Below are 24,555 nucleotides of genomic sequence, written 5' to 3' on the forward strand. Positions count from 1 at the left end.
CAAGGTCTAGTATTGGGTGGGGGAAAAGAAATGAAGCCCTACAGGCCAGCAGAAAGAATGGAAACAGGAAACCTCAGGAGGTGGGAGGTTGGAGGGACCTGCCAGAATGTACAATAGACCTGGGAGGTAAGAGACTCAGTACTCAAAGGGAGAGACATTAGTCCCTACAGTGGAAAGAGAGAACTTGTTGAACCCACCTCCAAAGAGTCAGATGCATATTTTTAGACCAAAGCAATGGACAGCAGCTATTGACCCCTGTGGCTGAATTTGGGAAAAGCTGGAAGAAGCTGAGGATGTGGTCAACCCTATAGGAGGACCAGCAGTCTCAACTAACCTGGATCCCTGAGACCTCTCAGACACTGAGCCAACGACCAGGCAGCATACAGCAGCTGAGATGAGGCCTCCAACACATACACAGCAGAGGACTCACAGGTCTGCATTCAGTCAGAGAAGATGCACCTAACCCTCAAGAGAATGGAGGCCCCATGGAGTCTAGAGGTCTGGTGGAGTTGAGGCAGATGGGGACATCCTCCTGGAGACAGAGAAGTGGGGAGGAGTTATGGCATGTGGAATAGTTGGAGGATGGACCAGGAGGGGAATAAAATCTGGAGTGTAAAGAATGATTAAATGAAAAGAAGGAATATTTTTTTAAAAATTCAATTTCCCTTAGAATCCCACAGCCAAGAGTTGCCAGATGAGGTATAGGGACTAAGTGTAAAGTGACCTCTGAGGCCTGCGGCAGGAGAGTGCCATCAGAGAAACACGTGATAGAGCAGTGAGTAAAGTAAGAGCTGTAAGCACACTCCAATAGATCTTAGCGATTATGACAGATTCCTCACCACTGTATGCATAATGCAGTAAGTACCGGGCACATGGGCACTCTGTGTGTTAGTTTTGCATGATTTTGTGTGTGTGTGTGTGTGTGTGTGTGTGTGTGTGTGTGTGTGTGTGTGTGTGTGTGAAAACATAGACGCGATGTTTCTAACGTTTTGACTCTTGGTCTTGTGATGCAGCTCAGGGACAGAATGCTTGTGGGAGGATCTGTGCTCCACTTCCGTCACCAGAGAAACCCAACCTTAACTAGAGAGCAACATATAAAAATCATATTAGTCATGTAAAGAATGACTATGCAATCACAAGATAAATAAATAAAAACCGTTTGGATTTTAGTGGAAACACATATCTTAAGTGAAAGCATCCCACCTAATTATTCCAGGCCCTACGATATCCCCAGGGGATACCCCCACTTAAAATCTTATTTCATTTGAATATCTATTCTTACTGGATTCATATATTTTTACATCATTTAAAGCAGTTTCTTCAAAAGAATGATTTACCCTTGCTTCACTTTCTATGACGAAAGAGTCAAAATAGCTTATCTTGTTTGAATTAATATTGCATATGTTCTCTCTGCTCCATAACTCATTCGTCATGCAAATAGGAATTTTTCTCCTGCAATGGTATTGATCCACATGCCCCCGTTTGGTAAAGAGTAAAGCCTCTTTAATTACTTTGGCTGACTTTCATTTTCTACAAAGACTTAGCGCGCTAGGTATCATGTTGTAGTGTTTCATTTGTCCTCAATTTTCTTGTAGCTTAGGTCCCTAGAGATTGATGGGCTGTCTATATTCTTGAAAAAAAAATCACCGTCCACCCCAGTCCACACTAACTTTGCTTAAGCTCAGAAAACTGAAAGAGCTATCACTCAGTTTCTCGAAGGTTTGATAACCTCTTCCCTTTCCTTTGCCAGAGGTGTTTTGACCTTTAATTAAAAGGAAAATTTGTTGTCTTCCTTTCAGAAGACAGCAAATAATGAACTCATTAAAATAAGGTTAGTGCTCAGGCCTTAGAGCAATAGGAGTTGAAGTCTCATTAGCAGCTAACAATGCAGAACACAGCACATAAATAAACCTAATACAGCACAGCCAAGTGCCTCAGCGCATTAAATTTGAGCAGAATCAAATGTTTACCGTCGATGATGTCTTGGGCATGAAGTTTTAATGCAGTTAATAAAAGAAAGCAAATTGCTTCCTATTAGCCATGAAATGTTGCCACGGAAATTGTCCCCCAAAAATGTGTTATGTAAATGTGAGGTGTCGGTAATTAACCTGAGATTATAGAAAAATGTATGCCTTGATTAATAGGCGTAATAATTAGTAGAATAAAGATGATGAAAAATCTCTAAAGGTAACTGTAGATATTAGTGTGAAGAAATATGGTCGCTAAGATGTTGGTTACTTTTGCTTGTGTTCACTGCTGCACAGATATGTGCACTGAGGAGACAATGAATATGATGTCACCCAAGCTGCTGAAATCCCTGAGGAGTATAATTTAAAGAATATGAATATTCTCAACCTACCATCTCTAGCACTGGCTTTTTTTTGCAACATACTAAATGTTATAGTTAGGAATATAATAACCAGGGATTTTATTCAGTAGTTCAACTAATATTAGACATTAGTTTAAAGCCTGATTCTATACCATGGTGTTTAAATAAAATAATTGCTAATAATGATTTTTTTTGCTCCCTGGTGTTTCAGATTCAATAGAGAAATTTAGACATATTTTAAATGTATTTAATCTATAATAAGATTGTATCTAATGTACTTCTTAAGTAGGGAACATAATTTGGGCCATATTTCACTTCAGATACATGTTTTTAGAACTTTCTCTTTTTTATTTAACATTTTTCTAGTTATATTTATTTTCTTAATGAATGCTGATAATGCAAGAAATATTTTAATTCTTATGTAAAAAGACAAATAAAGGAGAGCCAAAATTAATTTGATAGATTAGGAATTCCTGTTTTATGTTGCTAACACTAACTCACCATATGTTGTCCTGGGGATCTTGAAGAACAACTATTCTTGGACACTAAAAGAAGGTGGAAGGTTTCAAATATAGTTATTCTGAAGCCCAAATTCCGAAAATGAATCCAGAAGTTATCACACTATATTGCACTCAGCCATAGCCTGACCTGCTCTCAAGCCAACATTTGATAGTTGGAGTACTGTGACCATAACATGTAAATTGTATTCCAAATTATATCGCTTCCCTCCTACTTCATATAAGCTCTACCATGCTGATCTCTCACCTGGACACGTTGCCTTTCTCTTGAAAGCATTTTCCTCATGCACTTGTTCTCAACCAGTCAATTGTTCAAAACTTTGCTGAACATTAAGGTATAATTTCTCAACATCATTTCTCTGCGCAACAAGTCTCCAATGGCTTAACCGCTACATTCCTCATTTTTACACATTACTAGATCATTTGTTTACCATTGGTGCTACCCTCTGGAAGATAAACTCGTAATTGAAGGGCTTTTTGTTAGTGTCTAAAGCTAGATCTGCAGCACATTGAACAGCTGGGTAATATCTATTTTAGGTCACTTGAATATGTAAGTATGGTGGCACACCCCATCTATGTCAAACTCTTAAGTTTAAATAGCAGCATCTAAATAAAAATATACTTTAAAGTACATAGGATATGTCACAGAAAAGGACATCATTCACATAGAAATCGTCTCAGTATTGTCTGCGTTTGGAGAGAAGAAAAGCAGGACTGGGTACCATCACCTTCCCTCCCTTTTGCTTTTGTTGACGACCATACAGACTTCTTTACTCCGCAGGAAGTTGGAGCTTGTAAACTAATCAGTAGTGATCAAGTGATATAGTCTGTCTTATGAAAGATACGAAAGTAAATTAAGCTCTGGATAGCATTGTATGTTATTTAATGTAATACATAACTAGGAGTGATGGAAATCCCACAAGATCAACTTTATTTTTGTTAGGCAGAGAGGTAGCAAGATCCTGCAAAAGATAATTGTTCTACTATGCACATGAAAACCCACCTTAAAATAACTATAGTGTGGATTTGTGCCTTAGTGTCTATAAAAATCATAGCTCTGTGTACATAAAGATGTTTTCCATATTTATAGGAAAAGCTAGAAGGGCTTATTATATTTTTCCCACTGGCAGAGTAATGAGAAAATTCTACTCTATTTGAACTTAAACAATAAATAAACTTCAGTCCTCAAACATATATAAAGTGATTCGCAACTTGATGGCCTTTGGAAATGAATTGGAAACAATTGTAAAGATGTATGTGTATGAATACAATCTTGCCAAGTATTCAATATTGTATCATAAGAAACGTTTCAAAAATATTAGATTATATTAAAATAAACATGCAAATATTTATTTAGTTTACAATAAGATGAATAAGCAATATCTTTATGAAAATAAAAAGCAGGAAATGTTTCCCAAGCTATGCATAGAGTCCTCAATACATGGGTAGACATTTGTGGTTTAGGGGGGCAGAGTACTCAGCTGCCTTGAGAAGGTCGCTTAGAAGGAGCTCTAATGAATGTTTGTAGAAGTGCAAGTCCTTAGGGAAGTAATGTGCTGTTTAGTTAGATTTTGACCCGTTAGCTAAATATGCTTATTTACAAATCAGCTTTTCATAAATGTGCCAGTAATTTTGTAGCTTTTAAATACTGATATTGTGTCACAGTAATGATGGAATCAGAATTACTCTAATGATGGTTATGTTGGTGATTCAACCATACATGGCAAAGCTTATTTCTTTTCTAATTCCCTATAGGTAATTTTTGAAGTGATTAATCTGATATTTCTAATCTTTTTATCCAAATTGTGTTGCTACTGATAAAATAGTTTAAAACATTAACTGCTTTATAATATAACATGGACTAAACACTCATGATAATACAAACATTTTAATAGGTTCTTCCTACTACCTTTTCTATTAGTCCAAAGATAAAATAAAAACATATCATTTTTATTTAAAAGTAATACAGATTTAGCCATCATATTATATGCTGTATATGTTAGGTACATTGACACATGCTGGTGGTCACATGCTAGGACAGCTTGCATGGAGTAAACTATGGAGTTTAAGGCACTAGTGCATATACTAAAGCAAAACAGACAAATAAAACATGCATTCATTATCATACCACCTATCACAAGCATGTTATATAATACATACAGCACATGGATATATATATATATATACATATATATATATGATAAAAAGGTTATTTTTATTCAAACCACTGGTCAATCATTTGCTGCATGTCTACACATAGCCAACACCACCGTTAGCCGTGTGTTCTTTGTAATTCTGGAGAACATTGGCAAGAAATGGAAGGCATTTGTCTCTTCTTTATCAAGAATAAAGTGGGCTGGGGATTTAGCTCAGTGGTAGAACGCTTACCTAGGAAGCACAAGGCCCTGGGTTCGGTCCCCAGCTCTGAAAAAAAAAAGAACCAAAAAAAGAATAAAGTAACAGAAAAAGAGAGATTTAAATTAAAATTTCAAATACCTATCATCTACAGAATTCCTCTGTGGTTCTAGGCATATTTAGTAGCACTTTTATAGGAAAAACACAGCTGCCAGATTATTCCGGGAGATTCTGAGTTTTACCATCATAGCCCAAGACCCTTAAAGTCTCTCAGAGAGTTCTGAGCCCCTGAGGCGCATCTGTGTATGTGTGGAATATTTAATACAGTGATCTTAGACGTTCTGTCTAAGATGGGGTGACTTTCTGTGCTCAGGAAATATTTTGAAACTATAGTTACAAGAATATTTAATAACAAAAACACAAGTAACTAGTGACTGATTGCCATACTACTAAAAACAATTCTAAACAGCATGTGTCCAAGAAATTCTTCGAGACTAAGCAAGAGAAAGCAACTGGGCAATTGTTAACTATGTTCATGGTGGAAGATACTACAGTAAGCGGACCCTGCGTGGAGAAGTAGGGAGAGGGAGACACCTCACCAGTAAGGACACAAATAGTTTTCCCAATGAAGTATTCTGAGCTTCCTTAAAGAGGTGGCTCCTTTATGGCCCTGCAGTCTTAAAGGCATCAAATACAGGGATCTAAAATGGAATCTAAGTCTTCTAAAGGAACACCAAGTGCTCTTACCGACTAAGCCAACACAAAATATAATATTGGTTAATAGTTGCTTTTAATTTTAAGCAAGAAAAAGATTTTAAAAGATAAAATAGTGTTATATTTATTAAACATAAGTTTTTTAGTATATTTAAAGGACTTTAGATTAAGAAATTGATCTGGAACTGAAGCTCTTTTGAGGCAGCATGTCTTAGAATAAGAGAAAATATACTCTGTATAGATCGCTTGCAGACAGCTAAATGATTGTGTGACTAAATCTATAGACTCATGTTTTATATATAATTGCAACTCTTTTATGTATTTACTTGTACTGCATAGTAAGCAATATTCAAGAGAATTTGTAAACCTCAGAAAATACTTCTCTCTAAGCAGTAGACAGTCATTAAATGACTCATTTTTTTTGTTTGTTCCCTAAAAGACTATATTACAAATTTGGGCAAGTGTGTTCTACTCACCAATTGTTGAAGAAATGCTAAACTACATCAGCTTCAAAATGTTTCCTGCTAATTGTGTCCATTATATTAACACCATTCAAAATTATGTATAATATTGTATTTAGTAAGCATTTTGGTCATAAAATTTATTTTTACAGTATTATTAGGTTTCACAGACCTATTAACTTATGAAACTGTTTGCAAAGCCTAATTTCTTGCTAAGGAATTTTGTTTTATTGACTAACCCTTTATATAAAACTGTCCATGTTGGTCCAATAACGGTAACAGTTTAAATTCCACATCTTGAACAAAGTCCAAAGATGGTGACCAGAATGTATGTGTTCTGGGGCTTCCACAAACAGTAAGCCTTTTGTAAAGGAGTTGAAATTATTAGAGATGCAATTACACATTAAAGTTCTTAGCTAACACATAAACGACACCAGATTCAGAACAATTTAGATCCGTATGATGATGTCTGGCATATTTTGAGATAACCTCATGCCCACTGTCACCTAAGAAAATTAAGAGGCTTTGTGTTGGTTTGGTTTGGTTTTAGTTGTGTGTATGTACTTTGTTTCTCTTCCTATTTGATTTATTCTTTAAAAAGCCATATTTTAATTCATTAAACATTCACTGACTAGTTTCATTGTTGTACTACCCCGGCAGAAAAAAATCCTAACTATAAACTAGTTCTAAATGTGGTTTGATTATTTATTCAGCTACTTTGATATTTGGAAAATTATACAAGTAATTTGTTGATACATTATTAAAATTTTCTTAAGCACAAATGAGGATCTCTGAAATTTCAATATATATTTATATTTTGGAAATCCAAAATATTTGTTGGCCATGGTATAGACTTAGTGTCAAAATCTTGAAATTAATTAAATACTAGGATTAAAGATAAGTCTTGTTGGAATCAATTTATAAAGGAGGATGACAGGGACTTAAGTGTTGCTGTTTAAAAGGTCAAAAAGATTTGCATTTTTGTTCATTTTCTTTTTTCATTCAAATTTATAATTAGTTGAGCAGGTAGACGGGATTTAAATTATTTCCAAAGACCTCTGTTTAACTGTTTGGTCCTCGCCTGTGCTTCTAAAAGGTAGTTGAAGCTTTAAGAGGTGAATTCTGACAAAGGAGATCACCATAATCACTTTCCATGTCTCCTTCTGCATTTTCTAGTAGGAAGTTGACAGATATGGTTTATTATATCACTAGAGTCCTGTGTGTTAACCAAGCCAATTAGCCATAAACTTTAAACTCTAAAGTCATGAAAAAAATGTCTTCATTGAAGCTGATAATTATAGATTCATTATTATGGTTATGGCTGAGTAATATTAACAGGAAAGATGGATACGGTTTGAGGGAATAAGGCTCTGAAACAGTTTGAAATGACCTAGGTAAACTGAAGCAAAGAATACATTTAAGAGAGAAACTGAGTGTTGTAATAATTGAGTAGCATCCCATAATTCTCAATGAATTCCTGATCCTGACATGATGAATACACTGCTGCTCAGAAAACAGAAGTAGACACACACTGAGCATGGATGACAAGTCTCATTGGCTAAGAATTGTGTGAACATATAACTTTAAGACGCTCCTCTAACCACGTTTAGGAGATGGAACCCACTTGCACCTAACACAAAGGGTTTCAAAGACAGTTCGAGCGTTTCACCAGTGCAGTCAGAAAAAATTTGCAACACGATAAATGCAACTCAAATGTAATGACTTATATAACCTTCCTGTGTTCTTTGATAATCAAGCATAAAATGCAAATTCCACTCAAACATGATATGAGTTAATGTTATGTTTCAAAGCCAAATCAGATATTATCTTCTGTTTCCAGTATCTTTACCCAGTGTGAAATGTGACCTTCCATTATTTCAAAACCATGCTAGGAAAACCATCCCTTGAAAATAGTAAGTGATATAATTTTCTCTAAAATATTGCATCTAGTCCCTGCCGAAAAAAAATATAGAAAAGAAATGACTTGAAACTATTTCCTATTAAGGCAATGCATGAAAGTTTCCACAGTATGCTGATGCTTTGGGGGAAGAAATTTTGGTAGTGGTATTGAAAATATTGTTTGTTTGTTTGTTTGTTTGTTCTTTAAAAGCCCTCCCAATTTTTCTTTACTTCACTGGATGTTAGAAACCTGACTCTTTCTTTAAAATATGGACTCATCCACATCCCACACCAGTCCAGCAGCATCCACACTTTGAATTTTTTCTTATTTTGCATGAGCAGTACCTCAAAAAGAAGCCCCATTCTTATTACCTTTTGCTGGTACTTCTACCAAAGCTTCCTAAATGGTTCTGACTTCTTTCTGCTTTGCTACGTACTAGAGGCCTATGTTAACCAGGGCACATAGCCATGGACTTTACCCTACGAAACCATGACCACAACATTTTTCTTCATAGGAACTGATTATTGTACCTGCTTTGTCACAGTTGTAGCTGAATAATAGAAACAGCAAAGATAGAAAGAAGGTTCAAAGATGAAATGTTTCCTGCCCAGCAAGTACTCAGAGGACTCACGTTAAATTATGAATCATGCTTTGTGTGCAGTGGAGAACATGTGTTAACAAGATCACATGATCTTTAATATTATTGTCATCTGAAGCAGATCCCCATGCTCCTCATAGTGCAGAACTTTATCCAACTATTATGATCTCAGCTAAATTGCCACTCTTTCAAAGTCTTCTTCATTGATCTATTGCCTCTGATAAGTAGGTATTTTCTGTTTTTTAGATACTGGCATATGCTAAAAGACTTTCCAGTTAAATTATTATCTTAATGATCTTAACATGTATACATGAAAATTTATCAGGTTTGTGTGTTAAGAATTTATAATGAGACGTGTTTGCCCTATTCATAAAATAGAGTTAGCAATGGGGTCATTTGGGGAAATAGAATGGAATAATTTAAGTAGCGTGATTTATATAACCAAATATAGGAAAAGCTCAGAAATGTTGGGTTATATGTGTTTTGTTCTTTACCACATCACTAACACACATAAATTTCCCAGTGCATAGCAAGAGTGCATTCTACATGCAAGGAAAGAAAAGAGGGTGTGGAGAGAAGAGCAGGGTGGTGACGAGTTCCAGACACCTCTACTCTGGCGATGTAGATCAGAAAAGAACTAAGACAAGAACATGTACAACACAGGTGAAAGACTGGTGATTTTTGACTCAGAGGCTTTGGTTCAGATTAATCCAATATCAGCCAAATGAACCAAACAACGTGAAAGTCGCTGCGACAAGAATTCATCCACACACATTTTGACCAGATATTTATTTATTTCACATAATTAATTCACACATAATTACTCAGGGATAAATTGTTGACTACCACATTAACTAAGATGTTTAATGTGGTTATTTACTATGGTTAACTTTGGTGGAATTACAAACATATCAGATAGGGTTGCTCTTTGATAAGTAGGAAGAGTTTATTTAAAAACAAAATGAACCAAAAAAAAGAAAATGAAAATTACTCTTAAGGGTGAAAGAGATATAAAGAGTTAAGGATATTCAAAAACAAACTTGAAAAGTGTCATACTCTTTAGGAGTCAGTTCTATTACTTGTCATTGTATATCTAGTCTTTGAACCAGACGTGTGAAACTGACTGCATACATGCATGGGTCACAAAATCACCTAACTGGGACGTCAGGCTATGAGGGTTAAACTGAGCGCTAAGATAAATGCGCTCAATTTTAGCCTCTATGGGCTGCCTGCATCCCCTCATCTTCCACGAAACATTCTTTTTCCTACCTGGAAAATAACAGTATAATTAATTTAGGTGCAAGACTCAAAGGTACCTTTGGTCTATTTACCTATTGAAATCTGTGCCTTACTAATTGAATACACTTTGGGAAAGATGATACTCAAAGAGACTATTTTTTTTTCTTTTCTTTTTTTTTTTTTTTATTAACTTGAGTATTTCTTATATACATTTCGAGTGTTATTCCCTTTCCCGGTTTCCGGGCAAACATCCCCCTCCCCCCTCCCCTTCCTTATGGGTGTTCCCTTCCCAACCCTCCCCCCATTGCCGCCCTCCCCCCATAGACTAGTTCACTGGGGGTTCAGTCTTAGCAGGACCCAGGGCTTCCCCTTCCACTGGTGCTCTTACTAGGATATTCATTGCTACCTATGGGGACAGAGTCCAGGGTCAGTCCATGTATAGTCTTTAGGTAGTGGCTTAGTCCCTGGAAGCTCTGGTTGCTTGACATTGTTGTACAAATGGGGTCTCGAGCCCCTTCAAGCTCTTCCAGTTCTTTCTCTGATTCCTTCAATAGGGGACCTATTCTCAGTTCTAACAGGCACATAGTATGATATACCTCCATTTTGTTTCCTGGACTTCTTGAACTCTCCTTAGAGTATGTCTATTCTTCAAATCAGAATCTATAGGCGATATTCTCAGCCTACCTGTGAGAATCAATCGAGGTCATGCTTGGGATCAGGACGTATAATGTTTTCCTGGAGATTATCTCACATCGCCAATGAGAACTTCTCAACATTTTAGAGTATATGATAAAATATACACCTGATTCCAGTGGTAGTCATCTAAATCAGGATCTCATCCTGGTCTCCAAAATTCATAATCTTAGCATTCTAACTAAGAAAATGCCCTGAAAAATTAAGTTTGAATGCCATCTTTCTCTTTAGTCATATAGACTTTAAGGACAAATTTTGAATCCTTTAATTAATATTTAAGAATTTATTATGATATCATAGACTAAATTAAAGTAATAATGTCAATTTCAATAATGAAAAACTATGTTTTTAAAAGAAAATTACATACATATTATTCTAATGGGCTATTAAGTTCTTTAGTGAGCTCCTTATAAACAGAATATGAATAAATTTCAAAACCAGATACATTGTTTTATATGAACTATTGTCCAGACTAAATTCTATTTTATTTAACCTCTAATTTCAAGTTAATTCCTAAACATACTAATATAAAGAAGTGTATGTAAAACTACCTCGTATTTTGATTTTAGTTTGACTCAACTTCTTTATTCTCAGATTGAGATATATTATTTCAGATTATTAACAATTGTTTTTCCAAAACCTGGGACTGATTCCAAAGTTTTTTTATGTTTTCTTTACTTCTAACTTCATATATGGTTTTTGCTTGATCTTCTTTCTGACATTTTAGTTTTTTTCTGTTTTAATTACTTTTTATTTTTCAACTCCTCTGTAATTTTCAAAGCTTAGCCCTTTTATTTTTCAAATTTATTATAGAGAGATATGTTTAAATTTTAATTGATTTTATATCTCATTAGTATAAATTTTTCATCACTGAATAATATAGAAAATTAACCCTTTTTTGAGAAAACCAAAGACTACATTCTCAGCCTAAAACAGGACACCTTGGGGAAAGTTGACACTCCCTCATGAGTCCATTTGCTTTATTTTCAAAGCATTTGTCTTCTTTACTCTAGTGTTAGTCATGACATGTATCAGCAGCCTATGCCTGGACAAGTCTAGGCTTTCCTTCAATGCAAATGTTTGTGTGGTTCTGCAAATTGGAGAGAATGCCAGGATAAGAGAGCTCATGTGCCCTGGCCTCTGATTTTCCCTTAGTCAAGTTGACATGCAGAGCCGTATGACATTGTATTATATAATATGCTAGAGAAATGTAATGTCTTTACTGTTCAGTTACATTTGGCTGTTCTCGGTTTATCAGTTTAGCAATGAAAGAAATGTTACAAACATATTAAATGGATTGAATCCTATTTACTGTTATATATTGACATATACTTTTATCTGACTATGAATACATTACTCATGCAAAAAATTACAGTTCCCAACAAGGGATACAGAAAAAATGACTAAGATTTGACCAACCTGAACATTCTTATTGACTGGAGAGGGAAATAAGATGCAGAGTTAATATGATAAAGCAGGAAATTATGCAAATTTCAAGAAAAATAATTTAGAAACACTCTGTGGGAGCTGAGGAAAGGAAAAGTTTTGAGGCATTAAAGGTTGACTTCAGCGTAGAGATGGCATTTGGACTGAGAGTTAAGGAATGATAGGGTTTCAAAGGGGGATTGAGAAAAATAGTGGCGTTCCAAGGAGTGAGAAAGGCATGGACACACCCACAAGGAAGACAGTGGTTCAGGTTAAGGATTACCTGTTAAAGTGAGAGAACGAGAGATGCGTGTAGCCTAATTAGAGTTTTAAATATTCCAAAGATTAATGATTGGAAGAAAGACAGACAATTCCAGAATTGGTTCATTTATTGAACATGATTTATTGAATTATACTGTGTAGCAGACAATTAGTTCTTTATAGAACCCTTATGATATCTAAAAATAACTTTATGACATGTCCCGTATTTTATTTTATAGTTATCAAAAAAATTAAAGAAGTAAAATGGCTAATAAGCTGAGTCATTAATGGAATAGCCTCCCTGAGCTAGGTTTCTAATGCTTTCCTGTGTTGGAAGCCTAGCATGACAACAGAGAGTAAGGAAGTAATAGAATTAAAAAAAGAACAGCAGAAATGTTACTGTTCTCCAGTCTTTTAAAAACCCAAGAGAAACTGTGGGGGTGCTTATAGGGTGATGGCTGACACAGGTAGATTTTTTACAAGTAGATTTCTATTTCCTTACTAGAGGGTTCCCCCAAAAAGTACTCAATGTTTAGGTGTGTAGGAACATATTCTATATAACTTCTTTCAAAGCGCAATCTAGACTTCTATCAAGAGATCTAATTACACAGGTGTAACTGTCAGTATTTTATTCTCCCCTCCTTGTGGCCCTACTCCTCCTTTTTGTCTTCCCTCTTCCCCTCCTTCTTTCTCCTCCTTTTCCATCCCAACCTATGTCATCAGAAGTAAGGCCTAAAATAATGGTTAATGCTTCCTATTCTCAGCACAATAGTAAGCTCTTTATGAATTTAAGTGATGGTCATTGAATGTAGAATAATGAATGACTTCAGGAATGCAAAGAAGAAAAGTGAGTGGATTAGATTCGAGAAAAAGAAGGTAATGGATGATACATAAATATATACATACAACAAATATTTTGTTTTATTTTATTTGTTTACATTTCAAATGTTATTGTCCTTCACGGTCTCCCCTCCACGAACTCCGCACACCATCCTCCTCTCCTTTCCATCTAAGAGTTTGCTTTCCTACTCTGCCACCCACTCCTGCCTGACCCCTCTAGCATCCCCCTTCTCTGGGGCATCAAGCCTTTGCAGGCCCAAGCACCTCTCCTCCTACTGATGCCAGATGAGGCAGTCCTCTGCTCCATATATAGCAGAAGCCATTTTCCCACTCATCTATAGTCTTTGGTTGATGTTATAGTCTGTGGGAGCACTGAGGGATCTAATTAATTGACACTGTTGTTCACCCTATGGGATTGGAATTCCCTTCAGCTCCTCCATCGTTTACCCTAGCTCTTCTACTCGGGTGCCTGAGCTCAGTCCAATAATTGGCTGTGAGCATCTGCATCTGTCTTAGTCAGGAGCTGGCAGAGCCTCTAGAAGGACAGCCGTACCAGGCTCCTGTCCATTAGCACTTCTTAGCATCAGCAAGGTTGTCAAGGTTTGGTGTCTGCAGATGGGATGGATCCCTGGGTGGGGTGGTCTTCGGATGACCTTTCCTTCAGACTCTTCTCTGTTTTCATCCCTGCATATTATTTACACAGGAACAATTCTGGATTAAAAATGTTTAGATGGGTGGGTGGCCCCATCCCTCCACTGGGGCCAAGTCTCTCTACTGGAGGTGTTTTCTTCAGATTCTATTTCCCTGCTGTTGGGTATTTCAGCTAATGCTATTCCCACTGGATCCTGGAAGCCTCTTGCACTTCTGGCATCTGGGACTTTCTAGTGGTTCCCCGAATTCCCCACCCACCACCATTGCTTGTTTCTATTCATTCTCCTCACCCTCTGGATTCCCTCCTGTCTCTTCCCACACCTGGTCCTGCCCACCCTTTTGCATCCCCCTCCTCTCTCTCACCCAGGTTGCTCCCTAACTCTGTCTCTCATGATTATTTTGTTTCCCCTTCTAATAGGGTTTGATGCATCCACATAAGACCTTCCTTCTTGGGCTGGGGATTTAGCTCAGTGGTAGAGCGCTTACCTAGGAAGCACAAGGCCCTGGGTTCGGTCCCCAGCTCCGAAAAAAAGAACCAAAAAAAAAAAAAAAAAAAAAAAAAAAAAAAAAAAAGACCTTCCTTCTTCTTAAGGTTAATATGGTCTTTGAGTTGTTTTGGGAATATTTTGAGCTTTTGAGATAATAAACACTTATCAGTGAGTGCAAACCATATACATCTTTTTGGGTCTGGGTTACTTCACTCAGGATCATATTTTCTAGTTCCATCCATTTGCCTACAAAGTTCATGAAGTCATCATTTTAATAGCTGAGTAGTACTCTATGTGTAAATGTACCATATTTTCTTATATCCATTCTTCACTGAGGCATACCTGGGTTATTTCTGGCTTCTGGTTATTATAAATGAGGCTGCTGTGAACATAGTGGAGCATGTGCCCTTGTTATATGTTGGAGCATCTTTAGAGTGTATGCCCAGGAGTGGTATAGCTGGGTCTCCAGGTACAGCTCTATCCAATTTTCTGAGAAACCCTGGATTGATTTCCAAACTGGTTTGGCCAGCTTACAATCCCCTGAGCAATGGATGAGTGTTCCATTTTCTCCAATCCTCGCTAGCATCTGCTTCACCTGAGTTTTTGATGTTAGCCACTCTGATTGGTGTGAGATGGAATCTAAGGGTAGTTTTGATTTGTATTTCACTGACTATTAAGGAAGTTGAACATTTCTTTAGGTGCTTCTCAACCATTCGAAATTCCTTAGTTGAGAATTCTTTGTTTAGCTCTGGACGCCACTGCTTAATTGGGTTATTTGGTTTTTTGGAGATTAGCTTCCCGAATTCTTTATTATTTTGGATATTAGACCTCTTTCAGATGTAGGGTCAGTGAAGAATTTTTCCCAATCTGTAAGTTGACAATTTATCCTATTGACAGTGTCCTTCGCCTTATAGAAGTTTTTTAGTGTCGTGTGGTCCCATTTATCGATTTTTATCGTAGAGCCTGAGTCACTGGTATTTGGTTCAGGCAATTTCCCCTAAACCAATGAGTAAGAGACTCTGTCCTAATTTCTCTTCTATTAGATTCCGTGTTTCTGACTTCATGTTGAGGTCCTTGATCACTTGGACTTGAGCTTTGTGAAAGATGATAAATATCGATCTATTTTCATTGTCCTATATATAAAACACCAGTTAGACCAGCACCATTTTTTTGAAGATGCTTTCTTTTTCCACTGTACATTTTTAGCTTCTTTGTTAAAGATCAAGTGTCCATAGGTGCATGGGTTTACTTCTGGGTCTTCAATTCTATTCCATTTATTGACCTGTCTATCTCTGTACCAATACCATGTGGTCTTTATCGCTATTGCTTTGTAGTACAACTTGAGGTCTAGGATTCCCCCAGAAGTTCTTTTATTGTTGTGAATTATTTTCGTTATCCTGGGTTTTTTGCTATTGCAGATGAAGTTGAGAATTGCTGTTTCTATCTCTGTGAAGAATTGAGTTGGAGTTTTGATGTGGATTGCATTGAATCTGTAGATTGCTTTTGGTAAGATGGCCATTTTTGCCACGTTAATCATACCTGTCTGTTAGCGTGAGAGATCTTTCCATCTTCTGAGTTCTTCTTTTACTTTTGTCTTCAGAGACATGACGTTCTTGTCATACTGATCTTTTACTTCCTTGGTTAAAATTAAACCAAGATATTTATTATCATTTGTGGCTATTATGAAGCATGTTGTTGCCTTAATTTCTTTCTCAGCCTCTTTATCCTTTGTGTAGAGAAAAGCTACTGATTTTGTTTGAATTAATTTTATATCCAGCCACTTGGATGAAAGTGTTTATCAACTGTAGGAGTTCTCTGGTAGAATTTTTAGGTCATTTATGTATACTATCATATCATCTCTAAATAGCAATAGCTTGTCTTTTTCTTTTCCAATTTGTATACATTTGACATCATTTGTTGTCTAATTGCTCTGGCTAGAATTATGCGTATTATATTGAATAGGCAGGCAGAGAGTAGATGGCCTTGTCTAGCCCTTGATTTTAGTAGGATTGCTTAAGTTTCTCTCCATTTAGTTAGATGGTGGCTATTGGTTTGCTATATACTGTTTATATTATGTTTAGGTATGGGCATTGAATACCTGTCTTTCTAAGACTTTTAACATGAAGGGATATTATATTTTGTCAAATGTTTTTTCAGCATCTACTGAGATCATTATGTAATTTTCTTTCTTTGAGTTTGTTTATAGAGTGGATTACTTTGATAGATTAATATATATTGAACCATCTCTGCATCTCTGGGAAGAAGCCTTGATCATGCTCAATAATATTTTTGATGTCTTCTTGGATTTGGTTTGCAAGAATTTTTTGAGTATTTTTGCATTGATAATCATAACAGAAACTGGTGTGAAACTTTTTCTTTGCTGGGTCTTTCCGTGGCTTATGTACCAATATAAGTGTGGCTACCCAGAATAAATTGTATAGTATTCCTTCTGTTTCTATTTTATAATTTGAAGAGTATTGGTATTAGGTCTTCTTCAAGGGTCTGATAGAATTCTTCACTAAAACCATGTGGCCCTGGGATTTTTTGTTTGTTTTTGTTTGTTTGTTTGTTTGGTTGGTTGGTTGGTTGGTTGGTTTGGTTTAGAAACTTTTAATGACTGCTTTTATATCTTAGGGATTATGGAACTGTTCAGATAGTTTATCTGGTGCTGGTTTAACTTTGGTACCTGGTACATGTCTTGAAAATCATTTACTTAATCTAGATATTCTATTTTTGTTAAGTATAGGCTTTTGTAGTAGGATCTGTCTGATGTTCCTTAAAATTCACTTAGTTTCTACCATTATGTCACCTTTTCATTTCTGATTTTGCCAGTTTGGATTCTACCTCTGTGTGCTTTAGTTTTTGCTAGAACTGGCTAAAACTAATGAGTCTAGTTTCTTGTAGTTTTGGTTTAGTTTTTGTTGTTATTACTGTTTTTTTTTATTTTTGTATATCATTAAAGTAAGATGGACTGTAATATGTGGTGTTGAATACCTTTAATTCCAACACTTGAGAAACAGACTATCTCTGTGAGTTCTAGGCCAGCCTGGTCTATACATTGAGTTAGAGAACAGCTAGGGCTATTACACAATGCACTATTTAAAAATAAATTGGTCATGATTGTTTCTATTTAATTTTGCTCTTGTATGAGCACTGTATTATTTATTACTATCTATTTGGTCACTTTCCCCCACTTTCTTCTTTTTTCCCTCCTGTCCTCCCTCCCTTGCACCACTTTCTTTTTATCCATGTTTCTTTTCTTCTTTTACATTATAATTAAACAATTTACAAAGATTAGTAAAAATCATAAAAAGGTTTAAAGCAAAGACTTTACTATGATCAATGCCGAGTAAGCAATCTAAGCTTTGGCTGTTTTATTGCCCGAACAGATGGATGGCCATAGCCAAAATGCTTTGGCATTAATAGTGCCAGTTTTCCATCAGAAGAAAACTCCCTTGTAAATCCTATTGAAAAAGAGAAAAAGAATTCTGAATCAATAAATTAGTAGTCAGGCCACTAAGAAAACTGAAATACGGAAAAGACCTAAATTATGCTACGTAGCTTAAGATAGGAAATCTAAATTATGTTTTATAGGTTAAGATAGGTGACATAAATTATGCCATATTCTATAAGATAGTATGATATAGCTGAAGGGTTGCTAAACTGAATAATTCTAGGTATTATCGGTGTGTTCTTGTCTTACCTACAAATGAAAAGCTATAATAGTGTGACTCATAATACATAATTAAGGAGATGTTTGCTATGTTGTGGGAATAGAGGCTATTACTTTGTCAAATTGGCAACATACAGCATATTTAGCGTATTTATTACCGTACGTTTTCTTTTCTTTTCAGAATTGCAAGCAATGCCTTAAAAATGTACACTGTTCATTAGTTTATAAAGTAAAAACTCAAGCTTTCAATTCAATAATTTTATCTTAAAAATTATAGGAGTGGTAACACGGTCACACAAGGAGTTGTAGAGCAAATAAAAGTTCTTGGCTGGTTCCTTAGTAACTTGCATAGGCCTTGTCTATAGAAACAATTCTGAAGAAGTTTCCCCATGGAAAGAAAATGTAATAATCTGAAATTCAAGAAATGTCTCATACAAAATGAAAAATTATTTCAAGGCTGTGCAGTTGGAGAATTGGCTCTCAGTGATGCATAATGTGCTTAGGATTTAACTGTTTCACAGTTTGGTGACCTTCAATGAAATAACATCCGTAATAATTACAATGGCTGCAATATGAATACACAATCAATGCCCATCAGACACTGAGGCTCACTAAAGCTCTTATTGTTTCTCTCATGCACACACATTAGGAAAGAAGCATCCCAAAGCTTCATATTTACTTTTCTAAAATCATGTTAATTTCTTGTTTATTTCAGGCATTACTAGAGACTCAAAATTTACTGCGCACTCAGGTTGCAAATTTTACCTTCAACCTTGGATTTTCAGGGAAGTTTTACCACACAGGTAAGAAGCAGCTTTGTGTTCTCAGGCAGCTACATAATAAATAGGATACAGAATTTTAAATGTTCCATAAGTAATAGATGTAGGATGCCTATATTGATTATGAGGGGGCAACTTCGGGGCATTGTTTGAGTAGTTAAATTAAATAAAAAAAAACAGCAGGTTTCTTTATTAGGCAAGAAATACTAGAATCAAGGGCAAATGAGGAAGACTGACTTTTAGACTCTCTAAGAGGAACCATCATCACTGTGCCAGGTGAAATATGTAGCCTTTTGTCTGTGTCATGTAAGCAAATACTCAGTGTAGGAACAATGATGACAGAGATGATATAATGACCCTCATTGGACAGCATTTTTAACCATCAAATGGTTGGGTTGATTGATACTTCATATATATTATATATATACTTCATATATATTATTTTTCACTCAGAAAACACCTGGTAATAGCATCTGGGTTTTATAGACTCAAAGAAATACAATAGACTCTAAAGGTCATCTTATTACTTTAGCTTCTTTAGAAAATATTTCCTAAATTTATTTTCACTCAATAGTGCCAGTATCCATTAAAATCCTTACATTTAGTTATCCATTTTTCCCACCTCTGTCCATTATCTTTCTGTTTATTCTCAGCCCCTAAACAAATTCTCAGAACTGGCCCAGTGTTCATGCACTTACTCTATGCTCCTCTACATCTTCTTTGCATTCTCACATTCATATTTTGATGTTTTATCTTCATAATATTAGCCTTGTGCTATATTACATAAGGGAACTATGCTCATAAAATGTATTGTATTACATTGGTGGACAAAACAATAGTAAAGTATGTGTTGGGGCCTCCATAAAGAAGATATCCCAGATCTGTACCTATGTGTGCATTTCGGCTGTAAGCTAAATACTTTAAGAAGGAAGAAAGCTGTAGTTTCCCAGCATCATAACAGAAGCATTTCAGTCATCTCCAGGTCCTCGTGCAGATTATTGACTCATAAAACTATCCCATGCAATGGTAGCCTATAATCATCCTAAGTGCAGCTTCCTTATGCAAGGAGGTGTCACATGCTAAGCTCAGCATGGGTTATTTGAAGAGTGAATTTTACCAATGTCTCATTTGTTTTTTTCCTGATGTGTGTGAGTTTTTGTTTGTTTGCTTGACTTTGTTCTGTTTGTTTGTTTGTTGTTGTTGATTTATTTGGTTCTACTTTTAAATATGTAAATTCGTTTAATGTAACTGAATGGAAGATAGTACTCGGGTCACTCGTACAAATAATTGTACATTTTAAATGGCATTTTGCAGAAAGATTGGGCCATCATCTCTGCACAGATGAGGTGGTTCCAGCCTACAATTTGAAGTAGTCATTGTTTTGTAAATGTTCTTCAAAAATCTCCTTAAAAATGGGTTCAGCACTAAGAAGCTGTAACTCTAATGGAATAAAAGCAGATAACTGTGACGACTGTGTCTGCTCAGGCGGGAGATTATTTGCAGCTCATAAACAAACAGCACCGTTTTGTCATAAATAGATTCGTAGTGGAAATAAATCCATTCTTTGGACTGAAATGTACTACATAACCAAGTCATCTTTTATTTCCTTTTAATGCTTAGACATATTAAACCTGCCAGATGTGAATGTTGCTGGAAGTTATAGTATTTCTCATTTCTTCTTTATCATCCCGTGCATGTGAACAGTATATATCCACTAAAAAAATTAAACAGGACACTTTTTGTTAATATTTCAAAGATAGTTATTAAGATACTCTCCCAAAGACACACTTTAATTATAATCTCTTAAATAGATTTATTGACTTTCAATTTGAACGACCCTAGCCAAGAAATGATGGAAGACAGTCTATAATATTATCCTGTGGGAATAGCTCACTTAGCAAGTGAGACATATGTATATATACATAAATCTCAAAAATTTAATTTTCTTCACTTAAATATATAACTTCATTTAGCAACCAAGTGGTATTGTCTAAAGGACTATTAAAATTATAATTAACACATTTAAGCTACCAAATGTTTCTCAAAAACTGAATATTTTGATACCCTTTATCATAAAGGAATGCCTCGCCCTTACCAATTACAGCCTATCTGGAAAGTTAACATTATAGAAACAAAGGTTGAAGGGCAAGAATGTTCATTTCTTCTCTGTGTTTGTGGCTGTGCTGTGTAACCATGGAGAGGTAGACCTGTCTGTACTCGCAGAATGACTTGATTTCCCAATGAGCAAGGCTGCTGATTGATAAGCCTCATTGTTTTGAAGACATTTAATCTCACGTTTCTAGTGCAGTAATGACTACCGCTGCAAGCATTAGACTGTCCCTTATATTTGCATTTAGCATGGTTTCTTACCTGTCCACCTCTCTGACCTTCACATGTGAAAGCCAATCTCACCCTAAAATGTCATATTATTAAACCTTCCCTAATAGTCTTTCATGCACAGGTAGCAGATTGAAGGAGGAATACTTGGTGATGATTAAAAAGAAAAAGCAGAAGTGTGGAATTTAGAATTAAATTTCTAAGTCTGAGAATGTTTGCATCTTGATCGAAAATGCATCATGAAATCATCACTAAATGGAAACCCTGCAGTTCAGACCACCCTCTGAGAGTGCTGTATATTATATTTTTCACTGGATATGATTCTAGTGAGAATTATTGCTGTTATTATAATTTAATAATCAAAAAGTCTATGTAGCATCAATAATTGTCATGAATCATGTTTAAGAATTAGATCAAGATTGTTTTCCCCAGTTATCAGTTTATTCCCTAAAAGTTCACTTAATTAAAAATGTGTTAACTTCAAAGATGAAAGAAGGGAAATCATTATCTCAGTTTTGTCATTTTCTTTCTTTATTTATACATTGTGGATTAAAAGACACTCAATGGAAACAGATGGGCAGTATTGAAATCAAGAATTTGACATATTACCAACTATACAAACATGCACAAACTACTTAACCTTTCTGTACTTTGGTTTCCACATCTCCAAAATTGTATTAATAATATGACCTCCCATACATGAGGTTGTAAATTCTCATTATTAGTATTTTTGAAAATATTTTCTATGAGAGGGAGTGTCTATGAAATACTAACTTGGATCTATTTTCTAATTCAAAGGAAGTAGATAGATGTTTAATACACTTTTATTAACTAAGAAGGGTCAAACGGGTGGTTAATAAAGGTGGTTATATATCCACCTGTGAAGACATGGCAAACACTAAATAAAAAGAAAATTAAGAAATATTTTTCACATTTAAACATTAGACTATTTCATACACAATCAGCAGAAATTTTTTGCAAAGAAGAATAAAGAACTAATGTAATGTTCTCAATCGTATTAACTCTTATACCTTCACCTTTACACCTGTTAATCTATAGTTCGAATCTTGCTGAAAGCATTGTTTATGTGGAGCCCTGGGCTCCAGACTGTAGTAGAGCACCCGCTTCATGTTTAGGGTTCAGTTCTTAGCAAGGACATGCACACCATCAAAAACCTCATGCTGACAGATTTAAAGAACTTTCAGGAGCATGTCATTTTTCTCACAACAATGACCCTTAAAAATTAATGACAAGAAGCAATCTTCTTTTGTACTTCACTCTGACTGAAAATTTCTAGGAAACAAGAGGCATCATGTTTAAATAAGAAGTAAAAGCTTAATTGGAGCACAGGTAATTTAATACCTTTAACTTGTTTCAATGTGCTCATTAAGAACTACGAATAACATTATAGCCTGTTATTTAAGCACACATGAATTTTGTAAATGTATGTGCTTTGACTGGCAAAATGTACCATTTTCACTTAAACTTGAAATCACTTAAAATTCTACTGTGTTCTACCAGCATGACTTGCTATCATATTTTTCATTAAGCTATATAAAGTGCCAAGGGTCAACTTCATGTGGCTTTGAATTATATGACCAGCAGAAAATAAGACAAAGATTGGCAGAAATTAATCTATGATGCTTCAAAAACAGGAAGCTGAAAAAATGTCACTTTCAAACTTGCCTAGAGTGTTTGTAAATTAGCATAATCTCTGATACAAAATTGCTGATATTTTATGATCAGTCATTCAACTGTTTATATCAATATTCTAAAAATTGAGTGATTGACCTTGTTCCTGGTCAAGGAAGCACTCCGTGACTCCTGTCATGCACAGTAATGAGTAGGAGAGCTTGAAGAGAAGGAAATCCTTTCCCAAACACTCTACACCAAGAGAAAAACAGGCTGGTTTCTTGGGGGTGGGGTGGTTAGCAATCTTTATTCACTTGTGACATTAGCAACTATTTTAATTCATGGTTCAATCTGTTTAGTTACATAAAACACCTAGCATAAGCATTGCCCCAGGAGAAACGATATATGCTTCTTAGCTTGGATTTCAACCTTTGATGATCCTCATACAATAATAAACAAAAGTCAATGAACCGGGAGTCTGAAACCAACAGTTTTAGACAACTTATGAAAAGTATGAATGTTGCCTGCCCATCTCACTCAAAAGACTTTATGAATATCCAGAGTTCTTTAACTCTACATAGTAGAAGGCTAAGGCCATTGACTATTTACAAGAAGGCACAATTAAGGTATTTTATTATTCGGTGTCCTAGGATAGAAATGTGCTACAAGTGCAGCTTAGTAAGACCCAGTGTTTGACTTTAAAAGGCATGATCTATACAGGATAAATCTTTAACAATGTGGAAAAATATATCAATTAAAAGCAAAGCAATTACACCTCAGTTGATTTGATTTTCAGAAGGATGAAGTCATTGCACTTCTATCTGGAAGTCACAACATGAAGTACTTCCCTCAGTCGATCTCATTGACCCTTTACTAAAACTTTACCGCAAAAGTATTCTTATCTTCATTTTAAATGAAGAACCTGCGACTCAGAATTATACTTATTCAAGATCAAATAGTTAATTATGTAGAAAAGAAGGAACTCCCAAGAATTGAATCCAAGTGCCTAACACACTTCATATCATTTCTTCCATGACTGAAGAAATCTTTTTCATAGAAACATTTGAAGAACCCTTTAAAATAACATTAATACATTGTCCCCTAATTTAATTTTAAAAAAGCAGAAAGCAGAGAACCCACCTATTAAATATAGTATGTTAGCAAAGGGTGAACTAAACAAAGGCATACCAAAAGCCAGTACATTTTTAGTTTACGTAGTTTAGTAGTTTGAAATTATATAACAATTATTGCATGAATAAATTTGAGACAATTTAAATTTTTCCTAAATTTTGGAAAATTATACAAGATACATATAGTTTCATACAGCAAAAAGTAGTTTTGAAAAGATGCAATGTGATGTATTCTCAAAGAAATAGATTTTTTTCTGTTTTGCTTTGAAATATAGCATCAGAGTGCCCTTCTTGTGCATTGGGCTAAAAATTGTTTCTATAATGAGAAAGGCATACTAATGTTCAATTATCAAAGAAAGTTTCTTTTAGAAATAATTATAAGATTCATTGTTAAAGTTTTGTGAAATTGTTATGATTTATATAAATTTTACTATAAAACAAAGTTGAATTAATATATATATAGCATTAACTTGAAATGTAAAGAGGCAAAAGTACTTACAGAATAAATGTTATATCTTTAAAATAAACACTA

At 35.3% G+C, this 24,555-nt stretch overlaps 1 protein-coding gene across 2 annotated transcripts in view; it reads left to right on the top strand.

Annotated features, from left to right (window-relative positions):
• Window positions 1-24,555, top strand: part of Ndst4 (N-deacetylase and N-sulfotransferase 4) — a 332,494-nt gene that overhangs the window by 135,149 nt on the left and 172,790 nt on the right. For both annotated transcript variants that reach the window (XM_039102716.2, NM_001191849.2), the window contains 1 exon segment: window positions 18,861-18,948. In XM_039102716.2, the coding sequence (XP_038958644.1) occupies window positions 18,861-18,948 (88 nt within the window).

This window comes from Rattus norvegicus, chromosome 2, assembly GCF_036323735.1.
Source record: "Rattus norvegicus strain BN/NHsdMcwi chromosome 2, GRCr8, whole genome shotgun sequence".
NCBI classification, from domain to species: domain Eukaryota; kingdom Metazoa; phylum Chordata; class Mammalia; order Rodentia; family Muridae; genus Rattus; species Rattus norvegicus.